At 42.2% G+C, this 23,776-nt stretch overlaps 1 protein-coding gene and 1 pseudogene across 3 annotated transcripts in view; both read left to right on the forward strand.

The window, feature by feature from the left end:
* snx9a (sorting nexin 9a) overlaps positions 1 to 23,776 on the forward strand; it is an 89,019-nt gene that overhangs the window by 54,116 nt on the left and 11,127 nt on the right. For 2 of the 3 annotated variants that reach the window (XM_076987758.1, XM_076987757.1), the window contains exons 5-8: positions 22,024 to 22,162; positions 22,328 to 22,415; positions 22,523 to 22,648; positions 22,859 to 22,976. In XM_076987758.1, coding sequence (XP_076843873.1) covers positions 22,024 to 22,162; positions 22,328 to 22,415; positions 22,523 to 22,648; positions 22,859 to 22,976 — 471 coding nt within the window. Of the gene's footprint in view, positions 1 to 17,048; positions 20,375 to 22,023; positions 22,163 to 22,327; positions 22,416 to 22,522; positions 22,649 to 22,858; positions 22,977 to 23,776 lie in introns of those variants that run through there. The other variant, XM_076987759.1, reaches the window with a different exon arrangement.
* On the forward strand, positions 3,090 to 9,638 carry LOC143488864 (uncharacterized; annotated as a pseudogene).

Below are 23,776 nucleotides of genomic sequence, written 5' to 3' on the forward strand. Positions count from 1 at the left end.
CGTGCGGAGTCGCGCGCTACGGCCATTCGCGAAAGTTTAATCCAGTCTTAATGGTCCAATGAAGGTCATTTAAAAATCAGGACGTTTCCTCACAGGATGTGAATTACGGACGTTTGGTCACCCTATCGTACTAGGAATACATTTAGCAGCTAAGTTATCATTACTGACCTGCGCGTTAAGCTGGGCGTACACTGTGCGATTTTTGGCCCATTTTCAACAGATTTTTCACTCGTTTCGGCTCAATCGCGTGTCGTGCATCGTATAGTTTACACAGGTAAACGAGGAACGATTCACACCTCACGACCAACTCCCGATCAGAAATCGCAGCGTCGCAAGAACATCAAACATGTTTGAAATTCAAATCGCTCCTCGTGAGAGTATCGCACTGTTGAAGCAGCTCCACGAGCCGACTCTCCGTGCGATTTAGTCGTACAGTTTGAGCTGGAGCTGAGTACACGATTTAAAATATCGCACAGTGTACGCCCAGCTTTAGCCGCAACATGTTTTGCGTTGAGGTGGTAACGAAGGGTGGAAGTGCTCCTGTGATAAGCGAACTCCTTCCTACATAAAGTGTAAATAACACTATTTTTGTTTGTACTTCCATCTGAACGTTTCTTATATTTAAATTTCCCATCCACCAGCGTAGCCTCTTCAGTCATCTCCATCATGCTCATCTTATTGTGCGTCCATATAATCTGTATGCCTGGAACTCGCGCACTGAGAAACATTCCACAGTGCAAAAGTGTCTCGTCCGTTAAATGCGTTAAAATGCGTTAATTTTTTTAGTGCGCTAATTTTCCTGTAATTAATTAATCGAAATTAACCCGTTAAAGTCCCACCACTAATATATATATATATATGAATTATTTCCATACCTAATGATCTCGTGTTATCTATTCTCAGTTATTTATTTTGAAAGTGAGAAACTGGGTGGTGTGGGTGGTCTCAAGCGGTTCATGTACTATGGTAGTATGGTACTACAGTAACTTTTACTACAGTAATTTGTTGATGAACTCATAATGTCTTTTCATTTGTTTGTGTTGGCACATGGATCACTCCTGGAGGACTGCTTTGAACACATTCAAATGTAACAATTTGAGCAAGGTTCATGATACCATTGTTTGCATCCAGACGTCCCAGACGTTTCTAGCTGAAATGAGCTGAACTTGCTAAATTTGCATTAAAATTTCTTAAAGCTTTTGCCATTGATTTTGGCCAAAGAATCCAAGAGAGCATAACTGGGCCTCTGTGAGGGGAGGGTGGTGTTCTAGGCTGTGAGGGGAGGGTGGTGTTCTAGGCTGGGAGGGGAGGGTGGTGTTCTAGGCTGTGAGGGGAGGGTGGTGTTCTAGGCTGGGAGGGGAGGGTGGTGTTCTAGGCTGGGAGGGGAGGGTGGTGTTCCAGGCTGGGAGGGGAGGGTGGTGTTCTAGGCTGGGAGGGGAGGGTGGTGTTCTAGGCTGGGAGGGGAGGGTGGTGTTCTAGGCTGGGAGGGGAGGGTGGTGTTCCAGGCTGGGAGGGGAGGGTGGTGTTCTAGGCTGGGAGGGGAGGGTGGTGTTCTAGGCTGGGAGGGGAGGGTGGTGTTCCAGGCTGGGAGGGGAGGGTGGTGTTCCAGGCTGGGAGGGGAGGGTGATGTTCCAGGCTGGGAGGGGAGGGTGGTGTTCCAGGCTGCTAGTTCTCATGTGAGAACGACATGTCAACTGGAGTTGTGAGTTCTCAACGACATGTCAACTGGATCCCATGCCAACACATCGGGTGAAAGCCTGTTCTGCCTCTGTCTGTCCTCTTATTACTATGGTCATTAATGCTTCACTTAGCTCAGTAATGGTTCCGGCATGTTTGAAGCTGGCAGCCATCACTCCAGTTCTCAAGAGGCCTGGCTTAGATCCTGAGAATTTTGATAACTATAGGCCCATTTCGTATCTTCCATTTCTCACTAAACTGCTGGAGCAAACAGTAGCTGTGCAGTTAACACTAGAGCTCCTAGAGAAGCGAAAAATTTCACAGGGCTTGGTAGGGTCCATGTAGCCCACTCCCCTGCTGTGAAGGGATTAACGCCCATTGTCTTGGTAATGCGGTGGAAGCCGCTCACCCCCAGCTCATACGCCTGCCAAAGCACAAGCTGGCTCACCCCCAAGCTCATATGACCAAAACACCAAACGTGATACTTCACGAAAAAGTTGAAGTTACAAGCAGACTGTATGTTACCGATACTACAACAAACGGCAGAAAATTTGTAGACTCGTGTTTCAAAAGTTACAATTCAATCGCACGTAGAGACGACAGTTTCTCTAATGAGTCCCGTCAAACAATAAAAATAAATAAAAATGTTTGAATCTTGCTCTTTGTATATTTCATATACTATACTATATAATATTTGTTGTAATCAAACACTTTCTGTTTCCGCGTTTGAATTCGCGTTTGAAAAGCTAAGAAATTATATGGCGCAATTAGCTTGATGCTAATGTTATATAGGAAATCCCATATCATTGCTAGCGAAAATTAGCATGGTCGCGTTGCATCACTGCATCACTGATAAATGTTGTGATCTAAACAGCAGGCTGGAAAAGGAGAGGAAAAGACAGGAAAACAAATTCATGTGCTCTCTATCTATCTATCTATCTATCTATCTATATATATATATATATATATATATATATATATATATATATATATATATTTGTGTTAGAAGCATTTGATAGAAGCATTTGTGTTTCTGCTTGTTTGTGATCTAAACAGCAGGCTTGAATCTTGCTCTTTGTACATTTCTCATACTATCTATCTATCTATCTATATTTGTGTTAGAAGCATTTGATAGAAGCATTTGTGTTTCTGCTTGTTTGTGATCTAAACAGCAGGCTTGAATCTTGCTCTTTGTACATTTCTTATACTATCTATCTATATTTGTGTTAGAAGCATTTGATAGAAGCATTTGTGTTTCTGCTTGTTTGTGATCTAAACAGCAGGCTTGAATCTTGCTCTTTGTACATTTCTTATACTATCTATCTATCTATATTTGTGTTAGAAGCATTTGATAGAAGCATTTGTGTTTCTGCTTGTTTATGATCTAAACAGCAGGCTTGAATCTTGCTCTTTGTACATTTCTTATACTATCTATCTATCTATATTTGTGTTAGAAGCATTTGATAGAAGCATTTGTGTTTCTGCTTGTTTGTGATCTAAACAGCAGGCTTGAATCTTGCTCTTTGTACATTTCTTATACTACCTCTATCTATCTATCTATCTATCATAGGAACATATTGAATCCTGTGATCTGTTTGAGGTCTTTCAGTCAGGTTTTAGGAGAAATCACAGTACTGAAACTGCTCTTGTCAGGGTGGTGAATGATTTGTTGATGGCGGCTGACCAGGGACTGCTTAGTTTGCTTATTTTACTGGACCTAACGGCAGCATTTGACACAGTGTGCCATAGCCTATTGCTATCTCGGCTTGAAAATATGATTGGCATAACTGGGACTGCGTTAGCATGGATCATATCTTATCTCTCTGACAGGCAGCAGTTTGTTTCTATTGGAGGTTTTAAATCGGACAATTATTCTGTTTTACATGGAGTCCCCCAGGGCTCAGTCCTTGGACATTTACATTCTGTATCTGCTTCCTCTGGGGGACATCATTAGGCAGCATGGGCTGCAGTTTCACTGCTATGCTGATGATGTGCAGATTTATATCTACACCAAACCTGCCCATAGCTTGCCTCCTCTGGCCTTGTTGAGCTGCTTAACAGACGTTAAGACATGGATGATTGAGAACTACCTGAGTTTAAACAATAGAAAGTCTGAGGCCATCATTGCTTCTCCTACTACAGTTAGGAGACTTGGTGACACTACTGTTAGTATTCCGAGTTTTGTTGTTTCCACCTCTGCTGAGGTAAGAAATCTCGGAGTCATGTTTGACTCTACGATATCTTTTGAGTCACACATTAAAAATACATGTAGGGCAGCCTTCTTCCACCTTAGGAGTATTTCTAGGATTCGCCCTTTCCTTTCTTTTGCTGCTGCTGAGACCTTGATCCATGCGTTTGTCACATGCCGACTTGATTACTCCAATGCTCTGTTGTATGGCCTCCCTGCGCGGGCTTTGAGCAAGCTGCAGTATGTGCAGAATTCAGCTGCGAGGGTGCTTACCCATAAAAGATCTTGGGAGCATATTACCCCAGTTCTGTGTCACCTTCACTGGCTTCCAGTGCAGTATCGTTTTGGTCGTTTTGCTCGTTTTGGTTTTTAAATCCCTTCATGACCTTGCTCCTCCCTACTTAAGTAGGTTACTCCAGCCATACTCCCCGATGCGTACACTAAGATCGTCAAGCCAACACTTGCTTGTGGTTCCGCCCTATAAGTTGAGTTCCACTGGGAAAAGAGCATTCTGTGTTGCGGGTCCAATGCTGTGGAATGGGCTACCTGATGAAATGCGGGCTTGTACATCTATAGATCTTAACAGGACTTAAAACTTATCTTTTTAAATTAGCATATGGATGAGATTTTTGTTATATTGTATTTTTATGCATATTTATTTGTATCTCTTAATTGTATCTTATTTTCTTGTGTTGTACAGTGTCCTTGGGTGTCCAGAAAGGCGCTTTACAAATAAAATGTTATTATTATTATTATTATAACCCTACTGCAGGGGTAGCCAACCCATCAGAGACCAAGAGGCCCCAACTGCTCCCTGGGCTAGGGCTAGGGCTAGGGCTGCCTACTCTGTTGAAAACGTCCCCTGTTCATCTTCATTTTTCTGTTTTGCTGTGCATTTTTCCGTGCCACTTTGAGAGCAAACTTGATACAAATGGTTTATTGCCGCAGGTTGGCCACTCCTGCCCGACTGGGTGCCGTGCAAGCTGCCCGCCCGTTTCAGCAGCTCCACACAAATTTCGTGTTTTTTGTTTTGCATTTTTGTTTAGCATTAGATGTGTTTTCATGTTTCTGTATCTTTTACTCTTTTACTTTCCCCACACTGTGGAACCGACTTTTCCACCATGGAACCGACAGGTTTCAAAATTAAGTGTACTTTTGTTTTTGAGTACACTTATTATGTCGTTTATGTTTGGAGACTGTGAGAGTGAGCTCGCTTCTATTGTTTACTCTCGGGAGCTACTGCAGAACGACTCTATATCCCCCGCGAGCTGAGATGCGGGAGACGTGAAGCATTGGGCGTCAGTGCCAGGGAAGAAGGTACAGAGCCATCATCCCAACCATCATTATGGGAAACATAATATCTCTTCCCAACAAAGTGGACAAGCTGGCGACGCTTACGTGAAATCAGAGTTCCGGGAGAGCAGCCTGCCTGATGGAGACATGGCTAAACGAACTAACTCCAGACTCCCACATAAACATGGACAGTTTTTTTGTCTACTTTGAGCAGACAGAACCAGCGAGAGTGGTAAGAAGAGAGGAGGGGATCTGGCTGTGTTTGTGCATGATAGATGGTGTAACTCTAGGCACTTAACCATCAAAGAAACACTGTAGTAAGGACATTGAACTGCTAGCCGTTCGTACTATCTTCAAACTATCTTCCTCAGGAGTTTTCACATTAGAGTGATAACTGTGTATGTGACGCCCTCTGCTGCAGCCTGCGATGTCTTTCATCCTACCACCAGCCGACTGCAAACACAACATACACAGACTGATCCTGATCTCTGGGGACTTAAATCATGTCTCTCTGTCCTCCACTCTTCCCACATTCCCCCAGTATGTCACATGCCACACCAGAAATATCAGCACACTGGATCTACTATATACCAACATCAAGGAGGCATACAGCTCATCACCTTTGCCTCCCCTGGGGGGCTCAGATCACAATCTGGTTCATCTACAACCTGTGTATAAACCCTTGGTACACAGAGAACCAGTTGTGACACACACAGTGAAGCAATGGTCTGAGAAGACTGAAGAAGCTCTAAGAGACTGTTTTAGCTCCACGGTGTGGGAAGAGCTCTGTGACCCTCATGAGGAGGACATTGACTGCATCACAGACTGCATCAATTTCTGTGGAAAACACTGTGCCCCTCAAGAGAGTACAGTGTTTTCAAACAACAAACCCTGGCTCAACCCTGAAATAAAGGCTCTCCTGAAGAAGAAGAACCTTTAGAGCCTTTAGATCAGGAAATAAGGAGGAGCTGAGATCTGTGCAGAAGGAACTAAGAAGGAAAATCAGGGATGGAAAAACACCTACAGGAAGAAGATGGAGGACCAGCTGCAGCAGAGCAACATCAGGGCGGTTTGGAGGAGTTTGAACTCAATCTCAGTCCACAACACAAGCCCTAAGATTGTTGGAGATTTAGAGTGGACTTGAACCAGTTTTTTTTTAACTTGAACCAGTTTTATAACAGCCATCCTGGCTGTCAGACCCATTATCCTTAACCCTATGCTGCATTCGCTATCCGTGGTGGCCATTTTGAGACATTCTTAAAATTTTTCAGATTCTTGTACTAGTACACTTTAACACTAGTTATCTCAAGTTGTACATATAGGAAAATGATCATTCAGGGCTCAAACTGAAGTAGACAGTTGGACCTACATATTGACTAATCTCCAGGCTTATCCACAATTTTGGTTCTAGATGAGAGCCTCTATTACAGATGAAAATGTCCAAAAAACAAAAAAACATTTTTGACCTTGAACTTGACCAGTGTGTATATTCACATCTTTGACATTATATTGTTCTAGAATCTAAAATATAATTCAATAGGGTCTTTTCTGACAACATAGACAAAATTGAGTACTTACATGCAAGCATTGAAAAGTTACACAGCATTGTTCCAAGGTATGTCCAGTGCGCCACACCCATGTCCAAATATGACACACTAAATAATTAACTCCATCCAAAGTAAGCCTTTTCTTTTCTGTGATGTTCAAAAGTATACGCGATCAAAATATCAACTAACAAAATAATCCACGACTGCTTCAGTTTCGCTGAACAGAGTCATTTGCGTGTGTTCTGGGGAACTTAGCTTATCTTAGCTTAGGCTAGTAGGTTAGCAAAACTGCAAACGAAATGGCTAACGGTGTTGCAGATGTCCGTGTTCAAAGAAACATTCACCAATCATGGCAAGTGAGGGGTTGATCTTTTCAGCTTCAAGTGAACTATTGGTTAGAACAGCCAGGCCCGTTGACAGTCTTGCTGGGGCCCGGGACAACAGACCCGGTTGTCCCCCCCCCTGTCGACGGGGCTGAGAACAGCCATCAATCACTTCGAAGGCGCCAGCTGGTCTCAGTCGGGTCTCAGATGCCCCCCCCTTCACACCTCGCCTAGGAGAGTCATTCGTCATTCAAAGTCACTACCACCCTTCTAAACCAATAAAAACTACGAATTGCTAATCAGTTCTAAACCAGAACTGCTGCAGCTTTGTAATTTGAGGGCAAATCAGGTTTCAAAACGCTTCAATGACTCTGAGAGGGGCAGGATTGTTGGTGCGTCTCATCCAGGAAGTGGATTACGCATAATGTTGCAGCAAGCAAATAAAGGTATTTACCAACATTTCCAACTATTTTAGAGTGTGATATTGAAGCCTTGTTAGTAAATGAATTTTAGGTGACTAAACATGGTCATCTCAAATCGTAAATATGTTTTTTAAACGGACATTTTGGAGGCCCCCGTGCGTTAGGCATTTTCATCACCAACTTCAAAGCCGGATTTCTCACGACCGGCTGCATGTAGACGGCTACAATTCGGTAGGCATGTAGATGGGATAGGAAATTTTGAATTTATCTGGTTTGTTTGGAATTCCATTAATGTTTAATAACGCGATTTATGAGCTGGGCCCGCCGGGGCCTGGACACTTTCATGTGTTGTGTATACAAAGGTAATGTTGCGGGTCATTTTGATCCAGACACAAACTATCTGCTCAAATCAAAGATAAACATGTCTTGTTGATCTACACTGTTTTGAATGCCTCTGAATAGTCAATCAGAACCAGGTGTGTGTGGAGGAGTGACTTTCTCTCCCCTGTCCTTGTCACTTTTTACATGCCCTTTCTTTGATAAGTGCATAAAAAATTAGCTCCAGACAATTTACAGCTGAAGAGGTTTTATCACAGTTTCTGAACTGGGATAGTGATGTAGAGGAAGAGATTTCTGAGATGGAAGATCCTTCAGAGCCAGAGGACAATGCTACTGATGATCCAGATTATCAGTTTTTCCACAATGAGGAGGATTCAGACGACAAGTCTACCAGTGTGCATTCATCAGATGAAAACCAAGAAACGCAACAATCATCATCCACAGAGGGGACATGGACATCTAAAGATAGTAAAATAAAATGGTCAACATCATCACACCAAAACCGAGGGAGACTGTCATCTTCTAATGTCATCAAAATGATTCCTGGTCTGACAAAATTTGCCATCACAAGAATTGATGATATTGAATCAGCATTTCAGCTCTTCATACTCCCACCCATAGAGAAGATAATCCTCGACATGACCAAATTGGAAGGCAGGTGTGTCTATCAAGAATAATGAAAGCCATTGGATCCAATTGACATGCTTACATTGGAATTCTGGTGTTAGCCGGAGTATACAGGTCAAAGGGTGAAGCAACTGCAAGTTTATGGAACGAAGAGAATGGAAGGCCAATCTTCCGAGCAACAATGTCTTTAGAGACATTTCACATGATCTCTCGTGGGATCCGATTTGAAAACCGTGACATCAGAGCTTGTTGAGAGAGACAAACTTGCAGCGATCAGAGATGTTTGGGATAAATGGGTCGCAATCCTGCCTTTATTGTATAATCCTATCCTGGCCCACATGTTACTGTTGATGAGTGTCTTGTTCCGTTTAGAGGACGCTGTCCTTTCCGACAGTATATGCCAAAAAAACCTGCGAAATATGGAATAAAAATATGGGCAGCCTGTGATGCAAAATCCAGTTATGCGTGGAACTTGCAACTTGCAAGTATATACTGGAATGCATGTGGTGTTGGACATGACTGAAGGGTTGCAAGGTCATAATATCACATTTGACCTTTTCTTTACATCCTACCATCTTGGAGAAAAACTTCTGGAGAAAAAGCTGAGCATGTTGGGAACAGTAAAAAAAAAATAAGCCAGAACTTCCCTGTGAGATTCTGAAGATGCAAGGAAGACCTCAGCATTCCTCAAAATTTGCTTTCACAGAGAAAACAACACTTGTTTCTTACTGCCCAAAGAGAAACAAAAATGTTCTCGTGATGAGCACAATGCACAGAGATGCATCTGTGACCACAAGAGAGGACATGAAGCCACAAATGATCCAACTCCAAAGGAGGAGTGGACAATCTTGACAAAGTCACAGCAACATATAGTTGCCAGCGCAAGACTGCCCATTGGCCCTTGGTGGTTTTCTACAACCATATAAACATATATGGTGATGTGGTCATCCTGAATGAATTATCAGGCACCATTCCAAAAGACCTTACTCTAGACAAAAAATGGGCCTATTTTTTCAGCAATGCAACTGAATCCACTGAGCTGATGAAAGTTGCTTTTGTTTTTTCCATACCAGTCACCAATGCCTACACAGAGCGAGTGTTCAGTCACATGAAGGATATTTGGTCTGACAAAAGAAACAGACTGTCGGTTTCAATGGTAAAGTCTGAGCTTCAAGTCCATCTGAATCTTAACTTGTCATGCACAGAGTTTGTCATTCATTGAAGAACAGACAGCTGGTAGCTGCAGCAAAGGGGAACGCCAAATATAAATGGAAAACTAGGTAAGGAGAGGCTTGCTTATGTGCAAAGAGGATGCTTATGTGCACTTTCTTATCTTCAATCTCTAAAGATTATGTTGAGTCTGATGTGCTCTCCCTCCTTAATCTTTTAGCCAAGAGGGTGCAAAAGCAAGCACAAGCAAAGCTCACACCAGTACTTAGATAAGCAGGTAAGCAACAATTCTCTCTCATACTCAATGTATTTAAAATATTAAGTGCTTTGAGCAACGTCGCCTCCATACAAGCAGCCTCAGTCCCCTCGGTGAAGGCGGTGGGCCTCAGGCGGGCCAGCATCAGCACGACCCCTCGTGGCAATGGCTCATCCAACCCCGGCATCAGCACATCCACCGGCAAGCCAGACCATCCCCCAGGTGCCTGCAGGTGCCTGTCTCCAATCGTCTTTGGTGGAGGCATACAAGAAGATAGACAATACAGACTGAGTGGACATGAATTTAAACCACCATTGATTTAAATGTACATAGCTCACGTGCCAGTGATGAGCATGTGGCTCCGGCAGGCTAATCTATAGCAGCATAACTAAAGGGAGGGGTTCAGAGGTGACCACAGGCATGAGGACTCACTGAGACATTGCTTTACACCCAAATCATTATTAAAATTAGAGTGATCACATGACACAGCTGGATGACAGCATCAACATCTCAGATACACCCCCCCCCCCCCCCCCCCCCCCCCCCAAAGCTCAACAACGTACGTTCGCCACAAACAACAACTTATGTCAGGGGTACTCAACTCCCAGATCCGGACCCGAACGCAGTCCTGTCCAGACCCAATCTCATTCCTGATGGATACGGACCAAAAAAAAAACTGAGCATTTATTTCAGGACTATTGAAAAAAACTTTATCACGAGTTACGTTTACGTTTGCCACCCCCGCTCAACAACTTGCGTTCGCCATCCCTGTAGCACCGGACCTCAGGGTAACAGGTATCTGCCAATATTGGACCTCAGACTTATGTTCTCCACCCCCCCGGCTCAACAAATTACGTTCGCCATCACCCCTGACCCCCGGACCACAGGTCAAACATATCTGCTAAATTTGGCCCGCAGAACAATATAGTTGATTACCCCTGCCCTACACCTTACAAGGGGAATATTAGCTGAAGGCTTGATTAAATAGATGAGTCTTAAGTCTAGATTTAAAGATTGGAACTGTGTCAGAATCTCGGATTGGAGCTGGAAGGCTATTCCATAATTGTGGGGCTTTAAAGGAGAAAGCTCTGCCTCCGGCTGTAGTCTTACAAATTTTTGGAACTAGGAGAAATCCAGCATTTTGGGAGCGCAAAGGGCGAGATGGGTTGTAGTAAGCAATGAGTTCACTCAGATATTGTGGGGCAAGACCATTTAACACCTTATAGGTTAACAAAAGAACTTTAAATTCAATGCAATATTTAAACGGAAGCCAGTGTAATGTGGCGAGAGTGGGACTAATATGATCGAATTTCCTAGCCTAATTAGGACTCTAGCTGCAGCATTTTGTACAAGTTGTAGCTTCTTTATGGACTGTTTAGAGCATCCAATTAGAAGACACCTTTCGGCGAAATTCGCCGTTTTGAAGTTGAAAAGGGTGACCTGCGTGAATCGTGTAGATCCGATGAGTTTTTTGTTTGGGGGGGGGGGGGGGGGGGGTCGGGAGATTATATGTATATATTTTAATTATTATTGACTCATTAAGCAAACAGAGCGCTTCCGAAATCGGCAATTTCAATGACACAGTGGCCAGCAGTTTCCGCCCCGAACCATCATAGAGGCCAAATAGCATTTCAATCATACCAACGTTCTTCATTCATGTTATTCATTTACTGCTAAGCGGGATGAGAAGCAGGACCTAGTGCTACACCGCGGAAACTCAGAAGAGCGTACATTTACCACTACATTTACCAGATTGTACATTTACCACTACATTTACCAGATCGTACATTTACCACTACATTTACCAGATCATACATTTCCCAGTGGATTTAATTGGGTTATTAATGGTTTCAATCGTTTTCATATTTTGCGGTAAAACAAAGTTACTGCCGTTCTCTACAGCGTTCAATACTGTCAGAGCCACAAGCTCTTGTGATAAATAGGTAGATAGATAGACCTATTAAGTTCGCGTGAACCCCGTGTATAACGGTGACATAAAATAAGAAACGAGATTTTTTTTCTAGTGTCTGTAGTTGTAACTGGTGAATCCAGGGACGGGTGAGGATAACATTCGCACCAGGGCTGAAAAGGTTGAAGATGAAGTTGTAAAGGCTTGTCGTTTGAGTCTACCCTGTGCTTTAGCCCATGTTACAAAATAAAAATAGGTGAACCCTGGTATTTTTACACTCATTTTCGCTGCTGATGTATTTATTGGTTCATTAAGACGTAATGGTTTTGACTGAGCCATCTGGAATGGCGAAAGCGGCCTCTCGCGTTTAAGGATCTGGCTCCATACATTGAATCTATTGACAAGACAGTCAAAAATTTTTTTATGGATTTTACTATATTTTACAGAGCCCGTAAGGTGACATCATGTAAAAAATAAAAATAACGCGTGGCCACAACTTACTAACGCGTGGGAATGAGATACTAATGTCGCCTTTCACACGCGGCAACAAAGTTTATTTTTTCACAGCAAAGTAAGCAGATCCCAGGGATGTTCGCGAACTGACTGCCCAAGGAAGGTAAACCTGGCTTTATATAAACGACTTACGTTAGTAAGTCGTGGCCACGCATTATTATATTTTTTACATGATGTCACCTTACGGGCTCCGTAATATTTGGCATCACCTGTCGCTGTATCCCCGTACACCAGCAGACACCCCCCCCCCCCCCCGTCGCCGTATACCCATGACGTCACATGTCGTCACAAGCCCCTATGTCTTCTCACCTTTTTAACCCCTGACCCATTTTCATGCCTGATTACAGTAGTCCAATCTTGACGAGACAAAAGCATGGACCAGTTTCTCTGCATCAGCTAATGAAAGTAAGTGTCTCAGCTTGGCAATATTACGTAAATGGAAAAAGGCAGCCTTAGTGACATTGCATACATGTCCGTCAAATGAAAGATCAGAATCAAATGTGACACCTAAACTTTTTGCAGTAGATTTAGGTGTTACTGAAAAACCATCTAGGGTAAGAGGAATATCAGCCCAATTGCTTCTAGCAGTTTTAGGCCCAAGAATCAGCACCTCAATCTTGTCAGAATTTAGTTGAAGAAAATTAGATGCCATCCAATTTTTAATGTCCTGGACGCAGTTCTCTATCTTGAGAGTTGTAGTGATATCATCTGGATTAGAAGATATATACAACTGAGTATCATCTGCGTAGCAATGGAAGCTAATACCATGCCTACGAATGATAGTGCCCAGTGGTAGCATATATAATGAGAATAATATGGGGCCCAGTACAGATCCTTGTGGGACACCATACTTTACTTTAGAATGCTCTGAGCATTCATTATTTACTAGTACAAATTGGTAACGATCTGTCAGGTAGGACCTGAACCAGGAGAGTGCTTGACCTCTTATGCCAATGAGTGTCAACAGAATTAATTTGTTCATGACTCCTCGTAAGGCTGGAAACAGTTTTAAAAAGGAGTCCTGAATTGTTTTTATGTTTTTCTATTAAGGCCGATAAGTATAAGGACTTTGCCGTATGGAGGGCATGCTTATATTCAATAAGGCTGCTTTTCCATGATAATCTATACACTTCTAACTTCGAATCTCGCCATTTATGCTCCAGGATCCGCGTGGCTCGTTTGAGACTACGCGTGTGCTCATTGTACCATGGTGCTATTCTTCTCTCAGTGGCTCTTATATCGTAGTGGTGCAACTTTGTCTAAAGCTGTACGAAGGGAAGTCTCGACGTGCTCGGTGAAATGCTCTAGTCCTTCCGGAGCTACAGGTGGATCAGTGTTTGTCAGACCCGGTAAAATATCAGTGAGCTCGGCTATGGTGCTGGGTGTTATAGTTCGTTTAATTTGGTAGCGGGGTGGCCGATGAATACAGTCAGTTAAACACAACTCGTACGTTATGAGGCTGTGGTCAGAAACAGCCTCACTCTGAAGAAGAATTGCTAAACTGGATATGTCAATACCAAATGACAAGACCAAGTCTAAAGTATGACTACAGTTATGCGTAGGACCCACCACATTCTGAGTGATACCCATTGAATCAAGAATTGCTTGAAAATGTATGCTAAAAGAGTCACACAGATTTTCTAAATGGATATTAAAATCACCAACTATAATCACCTTATCGGCTGATGGCACTACATGAGACAGGAAGTCTGAAAACTCCTGCAATCAACCAGGGGGGCGGTAAATAGTAATTAACATAAACGACTGCGACGCTTTGTTGGTTGTTAAATTTGATACATTAGATACAGTGAGGATGAGATGTTCAAAAGAATTAAACTTGAAGCCAAATTTTTGAGAAATGCCTATATCAGAGTCATATATTGTGGCGACCCCACCTCCTCGACCATTTGGACGGGGGTTATGGACATATCTATAGCCAGAGGGAGAAGTGTGGGGATGCTAGTTGAGACAGTAAAGGATATCGGGAGCAGTGTGGGGATGCTAATATTCTTAAAAATGAACATGGCAGTGTAGTTGCAGCAAATTCAGTGACATACTTGGTCAGGCTCTGTTTGCACTATTTGCACTCTGTATTGACAGAGAAGAACTTTTTGTTTTGTACATAATACAGTGAGTCCCTGCTTAACGACGGGTCTGGATAACAACGGACCAGAGTTACCACGACTTTTAATTTAATTTTGCGCGGTGCGCGGAGGAGCAGTGGAGTGTTGTGTAGTGTAGTGGAGTGTTGTGTACGATAAGCCCATCTCGGTAACGCGATCGCTCTTTCTCACGCTGTACGCACGAGAACATTGTTAGTTTTTTCTATACTGTATTTACGATCAAAGTGTATCTAAATATAGGGTCACGCTTAACGACGAAAACTGTTTTACAACGGACTTTTCAGTCTCTTACATAATGCATGTTAAGAGTTATAATAAAACATTTCAAAATGCATGTTTAAAGTTAAATAAAATTTAAATAAAAGTCTGTTGTCCAGTCACATAATTTGTAATTTTAGTGTTCTTAAAATCTCGTCTCGAATCTCGTGAACCCAGTCTCGTGTCTCGTCTCGTGAGCTGAGTGTCTCGTCACACCCCTATTAAACATGTAAGAGTTGCATTAGTTAATGCTGTGTTTATATGAAGTGCAGAGTAAGTGGTATGACTAACATGAAGTAATGCATTATGCTTTATGTATGCTTTATGATTTATGAGACTCCATGCTTAAAGTCTCACGGAAGACAAAATTCAAAACTATTCTCTGTCCTGTCTCCAAGATGGTGGAAGGATCTTCCAATAGCTGCTCGGACTGCAGTGTCTCTTGCCATCTTCAAACGTAGAAAGAAGACTCACCTGTTTGTTGAGTACTTAAATGAGCATGAACTCAGCAGATAGCACTTGTCTTTGTTCTTAAATTGTTTTAGTAATGTTTTAGTAATGCATTACTAACATCTATTAATCATTACTAAACATTTATTAGCTCTTGTTCAGTGAATTAAATATACCTGATGTAAAGTGAAAACCAATAATGTTTTAGTAACACAATACTAACATCTATTAAACATTACTGAACATTTATTAGGTCTTGTTCAGTGAATTAAATATACCTGATGTAAAGTGAAAACCAATAATGTTTTAGTAATGCATTACTAACATCTATTAAACATTACTATACATTTATTAAGTCTTGTTCAGTGAATTAAATATACCTGATATAAAGTGAAATCCAATAATGTTTTAGTAATGCATTACTAACATCTATTAATCATTACTAAACATTTATTAAGTCTTGTTCAGTGAATTAAATATACCTGATGTAAAGTGAAAACCAATAATGTTTTAGTAATGCATTACTAACATCTATTAAACATTACTAAACAATTATTAAGTCTTGTTCAGTGAATTTAAATATACCTGATGTAAAGTGAAAACCAATAATGTTTTAGTAATGCATTACTAACATGTATTAAACATTACTAAACCTTTCAAATGCTTTTTATTGAATGCACTGGATAGAATTATTAAGGTACAACGTGCTTTATTGCTACAATCTGAAAGCATTACACAATGTTAAACAATAAGCAAGTTTACATACAACTACACAGTAGAAAAACAAAAACATGTAGAACTAACAAAGTTTTTTTTTTTTACTATATTTTCAGTCTTTTAACAAAACTGTATTATGAATGTCTTTTCAATGCACCTTACTATTCCAGAACAGCTTTATTCAGCTTTTATTTATTTACTTATTTATCTTTTTTATGAAACGTTAGAGAACATTAACAAGTCACCGTCAGTGCGCATATCGAACAGGCACTGTGCAAAATGTCAAAAATATTTAAAATAAAATATGCCTACCTGAAAATATAAAAACAATTTGCCACACAAATTGCCAAGACGTGACGACACAACCGAAACAACAAATGACTGAACTTTTTTTTTCACCTTACCCGTTTTAAATGGTATGCCATGTTGGTTGTTGTCATGTGAAATGAAAGACGTTGATGACATAACTTGCACTTTACTTTGTTTTATTAGTCTTTATCTTCTTCAAAACACTCCCACAAGTTTTTGTAACCGTTATAATCTCGGCAGATGCTGCTGAAGATCCTGTAGCGTGTTCAGCTCCGCTCATTTGGATTGTGCAACTGCAGGGTGTGATTTATTAATGTGTAGTAAGGAAGAAGCCTATTGTTAATGCTCACACGTCATTTAAAATATTTATTAACAGAAATTAGGATGATTTTATTTGACAAAAGGCTATATACAATTAAAACAAAGACATTTCATGTAACAACTAATGCTTAGCTGCATCCTTGGGCATCCCCATGCAGTTAGAATGGTACATTCGACTGCCATTATTGGTTTCATTTTACATCGGGTATTTTCAATTCACTGAACAAGACCTAATAAATGTTTAGTAATGTTTATTCGATGTTAGTAATGCATTACTAAAACATTGGTAACACTTTACATTGTGTTTACTTACTAACGTTAACTAATGCGTTAGTTAATATGAACAACACATGAAGTAACACATTAACAATAATTAAGTAACGTAAAGTAAACATGTATCAGTTGCGCTTTCTGTTTTGGTTCTTTGTTGCTCAGACCTTTTTTAGAGCTTTAGTGTTAGTGTATGTAAATCAGTACAATGTAATATTCCTTTAAAGTCGCACCAATATGTTACATTCTGATGTATGTTATATACATTATTGGTTTTCACTTTACATCAGGTATATTTAATTCACTGAACAAGAGCTAATGTTTAGTAATGATTAAGCCTGGTTTACTTGACACGTCGCGAGCGGCCCGAGGGTTTGCACGCTGTGGCTCTGCCCGTGCGCGAGGGTCTAGCGCGCTGTCGATTCGCGAGGTCGTGCACTCGAATGGTAAAACATTCCCTCGTTTAATTTTTATTTTTTACCCATGTCCCCTCCTGCGAGCTCGGTAGGCCTCCGCCCCCCGGTCAACAATTTTCGTTCGACGCCGCCACCCCCAACCAGTCAACGATGTGGAACACACCTGCATCCCCAGTAATAGTATTATTTTTTCGTGTGAGAGGTATTAAAAAGGTCTTAAGTCATTGAATTTGAGATTTTAAAATGTGCAGATACCCTGCCTAGGTGACGTCTCTTTGCAGCTCGCAGACAGTCGGTTTAGCCTGTGTGTCTGCTGCCTGGCCTCGGCTCTGGTTTGTCAATCCCCATTAACTACTCCTACACTACCACTATTAAGCCTAGCAGATATGCTACTAGAAATGAGAACAGCACCCTCCCAAAAGGGGTGAATGCCGTCTCGCTTCAAAAGGCCAGGCCTGCCCTCAAAACGTGTCCAATTATCTATATAACCCACTTTGTTATCTGAGCACCATTTAGACATCCAGCGGTGTAGCGCCCATAACCTGCTGTAGGTTTCAGTGCCACGCCGAACTGGAATGGGACCAGAGCATATTATGGCGTCTGACATCATCCCCGCTAACTCACACACCTCTTTAACATTATCCTTGGTGATCTCAGACTGTCTCAATCCCACATCATTGGTGCCGACGTGTATAACTATCTTTGAATATTTACGTTTAGCCAGCACCTTTAGATTAGCCCTGATGTCAGGCGCTCTAGCCCCCGGGATACACTTGACTATGGCCGCTGGTGTCTCTAAACTGGTCGCTACATTCACGTGTCGGAGCTGTGAATCTCCTATCACCAGAGCTGAGTGGGACAAACCTGTTTGACACAGGAACCTGAGACGAGATGTCTGCCAGTTTATCTTCTCAGGAACTCACACCTCTAGGCTCACAGTCATCAACTACCCCTTTCACTTCAGATGACTGCATCCCACAACCCCCACCCCACACTTCACACCCCTCTGCTCTCAACCATCACCTTCCCCACTAACTTCAGTGGTCTCAATCTCACAGCCCCCCTCCCCCACCTCAGAGGACTTCACCCCACAGCCCCTCTCCATCCTGTCCTTTTCAACTCATCAAGTGAGGAATGAGCTCCCAAAGATAAAGGTGTGTAAGGCTGCAGGTCCAGATGGCATCAGTTCCAGGCTACTGAGGTGCTGCGCAGATCAACTGTGTGGCATTTTGGGCATTTTGTTCAAATCAAATCAAATCAAATTAATTTTATTCATCATACATTGTACAAGTACAAGATGAAATGCTGTTTCCCTGGTTAAATTCTGTTTTCCCTGTGTTAAAGCACTGAAAACCCAGAGTGGCCACAGCGACATAGCACAGCGCCTTCACAGAATGGGGGAGAAACAGAGAGAGATAACACCAGGAAGAGACAAAAAAAAATGACCACAGATTATTCTCGTGAACAGGACAACAGTCTGTGTGCACATACAAAATCCCCATAGCACATACAAGCATTGATAACACAGACAGTAAGCAGTGAGAGGCGTGATTCATCCAGATAGGGAGGGGGGGCCAGAAGCCTGGCAGAGAGTTTTTGTGTCAAAGTTCGCGTTGGAAGGCGAGAGCCATCTCTGACAGTCTCTGTGTGGGGGTAGGAGCAGGTAACCAAGACGACGACCTTCTGGGAGAAATTTGTTTGGCCGCCAAATGCAGATAAGAAGAATGAAGAATTTAGCAAGGAGCTCATCCTTGGGAATTTGAGCACACAAACTCCTCTTTAAGGCAGCGGTCTCCCAACAGATCCATCTTCACGCGTAGAGCATTGACTCCATCTGCGATCACTTCCAAGCTTTTACCAACATGTTCAACCTGAGCCTGAAGCTGGGGACAGAACCACAACTGTGGAAGACCTCCTGTGTGGTACCGGTACCAAAGACCAAGCACCCAAAGGATCTGAGCAGATACAGGACGGTAGCCCTTATGTCGCATCTAATGAAGACCCTTGAGAGGCGCGCCCTCAACTATCTACGTCCTCTGTTGACGTCTTCGTTGAACCCACTACAGTTCGCCTACTGGCCTGGCATCGGAGTGGATGATGCCATTATGTTACAGACAACATAGTGCAAGACAGGACATGGTGCAAGACAGGTCATTAAATATAGTAAGATAAAAATATAAAATACAGACATTAAATATAGTAAGATAAAAGTTTAAAATATAAAATACAGTATAGTGGGTATATAGCAGTGGTGAGGCACAGTGGCTGAATTAGGAACATAATAGGGGAATGTGGCCAGGGGGGAATGTGGACAGAGATAAAGTGCATGGTGCAAATTTTACAGTCTCTGGACTGGTGGTAAATCTGAGATATAGTCGGGGGGGGGGGAGGTCCAGTTTGAGGGAAAGTGGATGGTGATACCAGTTTAACAGCGCAGGGGAAAAAACTGTTCCTGAGTCATGTGGTTCTGGCTTTGATGTTCCTGTACCTCCTTCCAGATGGCAGAGGCTGGAACAGCCGGTAGCTGGGGTGTGTGGGGTCGGAGGAGATGCAGAAGGCCTTCCTCAAACATCTCTTGTTGTAAAGGTCCTACATGGTTGGGAGAGCAGCAGAGGTGATGCGCTGGGCAGTTTTCACCACTCTCTGCATGGCCTTGTGTTCGGCAGCAGTAGCACTGCCATATCAGACCATGATGCACCTGCTCAGAATTATCTCCACTGTGGACCTGTAGAAGTTGCAGAGAAGCTGTTGTGGCAGGTTGACTCTCTTCAGCTGTCGGAGGAAGTGGAGCCTTTGTTGTGCTTTCCTGATGATGTGGGATGTGTTCAGTGACCAGGTGAGATCCTCAGAAATGTGGACCCCGAGGAACTTGAAGTTGCTCACTCTCTCCACCATCGTCCCCTCGATGCTCAGAGGTGCATGCACTCTGCTTCCTCGTCTGAAGTCAACAATCAGCTCCTTGGTTTTGCTGACGTTGAGAGCGAGGTTGTTGGCATTGCACCACTCGGCGAGGGGCTTCACTTCTACTCGGTACGCTCCCTCGTTATCATTGGTGATGTTGCCGATGACTGTGGTGTCGTCAGCAAACCTGATTGTGTTGGTGCTGTATTTGGCGGTGCAGTCTTGTGTGTACAGGGTGAAGAGTAGGGGTGAGACTTTTGTGGGAGCCCCAGCCAGCTGCAGTCATCGCCTGGCGCAGCCTTGATGCACCGTAATTTATGAATACCGTCATTCAAACGCCAACTCGTACGTTATGAGGCCAGAAATTACGTTATGATGTGGTCAGAAATAGCCTCACTCTGAGGAAGAATTGCTAAAGTGGATATGTTAATACCAAATGATAAGACCAAGTCTAAAGTATGACTACAATTATGCATAGGACCCACCACATTCTGAGTGATACCCATTGAATCAAGAATTGTTTGAAAATTTACGCTAAAAGAGTCACATAAATTTTCAAAATGGATGTTAAAATCGCCAACTATAATCACTTTATCGGCTGATAACACTACATGAGACAGGAAGTCTGAAAACTCCTGCAAGAACTCAGAGTATGAACCAAGGGGGTGGTAAATAGTAATTAACATAAAGGATTGCGACGCTTTGTAGGTTGTTAAATTTGATACATTTGGTACAGTGAGGATGACATGTTCAAAATAATTAAATGAATTTTTGAGAAATGCCTATATCAGAGTCATATATTGTGGCGACCCCACCTCCTCGACCATTTGGACGGGGGTTATGAACATATCTATAGCCAGAGGGAGAAGCTTCATTTGGATGGAGGGCCATATAGTCGTCTGGTCGGGTCCAGGTTTCCGTCAAGCAAAGCATGCATAGATCATGATTGGTAATCATTTCATTAACAAGCAAGCTTTAGATGACAGGATCTAATATTTAGTCCTAGTTTCAGATTTAAACTAATTTAAACTTCACCCTCTATACTGCAGACTTCTCTATCAACTCCCTGCACTGCCATCTCCAAAGGTTCTTGATTGACTCTGCATAGTTGGCCTTATCACAGACAGGGATGATGCAAAGTATAGACAGTGAACTCAGGACTTTGTGGTACCTGGGTGTTCACCTGAACAATATAAACAGGACTGGACTAACAACAGCGCTTTACAAGAAGGGTCAGAGCAGACTCTACCTGCTGAGAAGGCTGAGGTCTTTTGGAGTGCAGGGGGCACTCCTGAAGACCTTCTATGACTCTGTTGTCGCATCAGCCATATTCTATGCAGCAGTATGTTGGAGTAGCAGCAGAGAGGAAGCGGTTAGATAAGCTCATCAAGAAGGCCAGCTCTGTCCTAGGATGTCCCCTTGACTCAGAGCAGGTGGTGAGAGAGAGGAGGACTCTGACTAAATTAACATCAATGATATTAACATTTCCAGGTGAACCCAAAACTGGTATAGCCCTGTACAGTATATTATTATTACTATTATTATTATTATTGTTGTTGTTGTTGTTGTTGTTGATATTGTGCTGTTTTTTATAATCTGTCTTTTATCACATGCAGCTGCTGTTACACCTAAATTTCACACCTATGGGACAATAAAGGCTGTTTCTATTCTATTCAATTCTAACAAATGTAAAGGATTTGTAATAATAACAGCAACAAGCAAAAATATTTTTTACATCTATGCAAATATATTTAATATTTGTAACTTGAATAAGTAATACATTCAGAGTTCTTTAAACATTATGGAATAGGTACATTTATAAGTTGCATATGGCCCGCTGTGTGCAATGATGCCGATATGGCCCGCGGTGAAAATGAGTTTGACATCCCTGATCTAGAATATACTCTTCAGGAATAAAGTGTACATATCAAAAACAAAAGGTGACAAAATTTCCATTTTTAATATGCCTAAGTGGTTCTTGGCATGTGTGTCAGGTTCCATTGATGATGACGAGTGGGATGAAGAGTCAGATGATGGCAGGTCGGGTGGCAACAGCTGGCCGCAAATACAAGAGGGAGGAGGGACAATTCAGTTGGGAGCCGCCCACCATTCTGTGAAGATCTCTCTCAACAAGTAGGATAAGCATGACCTAGTTGAATAATAAAACAGTTGTTGCTGACCAGACTTTAAGCAGAACTGTGATGAGGTACCTCTATTTTTATGGTAGCACCCACAGTCTTCATACCAGTGTAAAACATTATTGTTCTGATTCAAATTATAATATTCATCTCCTCCTAGATTTCAAGTGTTTTCCAAGACACCAAATACTGAAGTGTATTTACTATCAAAACATTTACCTAAAGAAACTGACAGATTGCCGATATACGTAAGCTACAAAAGTTACTATTGCTGCTGTTGGTTTTGTTGTTCTTGCTGTTTGTGTTGGTGACTCCTGCCCAGAACCAGAACCTCTATTCGTCCTCTCAATGCTAGATGGGTGAGGTCGGTCCAGTGTGGTTGTACCCACAAAGCCAGTTAGACTGTGTGGTGGCCCATCCAAAAAAGGGCTCCAAAATGTACGGCTTGAAGAGCTACATTCAATATCAGATCACACCTAATGTACGTTTGAATATCAGATCACACCTAATGTACGTTTGAATATCAGATCACACCTAATGTACGTTTGAATATCAGATCACACCTAATGTATGTTTGAATATCAGATCACACCTAATGTATGTTTGCCATATGTTTAGTCATCCTGATGTTCTGAGGTGTTCTTTCATTGACAACTGTACAATGGCTCTTTTGTTGCTTGTCATTTCTCAGAGTACAAATAGGCCTGTCAATCACAGATACAAGCACTTTGATTGGCTGTATGAGAGGCTTATGGGAAAGTTTGGCTGTGCAGTCCCTATTCCAAGTCTTCCAGATAAACAAGTAACAGGTCAGTGGAGAATAAAGTTGCTTTTGCCCACATTTGCCCCAAACCTATTTGAACAACAGACTATTGCCATTTTCTCATGGTACTGAGCTCAGCATTTATCAGAATATACTTTCTGTAAAGGGAGGGAGGGGGGTGACTGGGAGGGAGGGAGGGAAGGAGAGAGGGAGGTGACTGAGGGATGGAGGGAGGGAGGGGACTGAGCAATGGATGGAGGGAGGGGACTGAGGGGGAGGGAGGGGAATGTGCATCATTATACCTTTATATAATTTTGGGGAAATATAGAGGAAGGTTCTCATTTACAGTGTAGCTGAACAGGAATTACAAAATAAAACTTTTTTAAATGTTTACATTTTAGATTTTTAAAAATGTGGCAAAATAGCTATGAGGTTAAATAAAAAAATAATACATTTAAAATGAAAAAAACATTAAGCAACAATAAAACAAACCAGACTTTGAATCAAATTAATTTAGCAAAATAATAAATAAAAAAAATGAAAAAATCCACCACAAAAAACAAGTGAAAAAATAATAAAAAGCCACATTTTAAAATCAGCATGAAAAATAACATTGATATAATTAAAACAATGAATATACAGCTGAATAAGATTTGTAGGCCTACACCCTAAATTTGTAGGCCTCACCCTGGAGCCAGGCCTGGGGGAGGGGCTCCTTGGCTAGCGCTTGGTGGCTGGGTTTCTACCCATGGGGCCCGTCCGGGTACAGCCCGAAGGAGATACATGTGGGAGAGGTAGTACTAGGGGTTCAGTGCATTGTGGTTTGGGCGGTGGCTGAAGGTGGTG

The sequence above is a fragment of the Brachyhypopomus gauderio genome, unplaced genomic scaffold (assembly GCF_052324685.1).
Source record: "Brachyhypopomus gauderio isolate BG-103 unplaced genomic scaffold, BGAUD_0.2 sc56, whole genome shotgun sequence".
Lineage (NCBI taxonomy): Eukaryota > Metazoa > Chordata > Actinopteri > Gymnotiformes > Hypopomidae > Brachyhypopomus > Brachyhypopomus gauderio.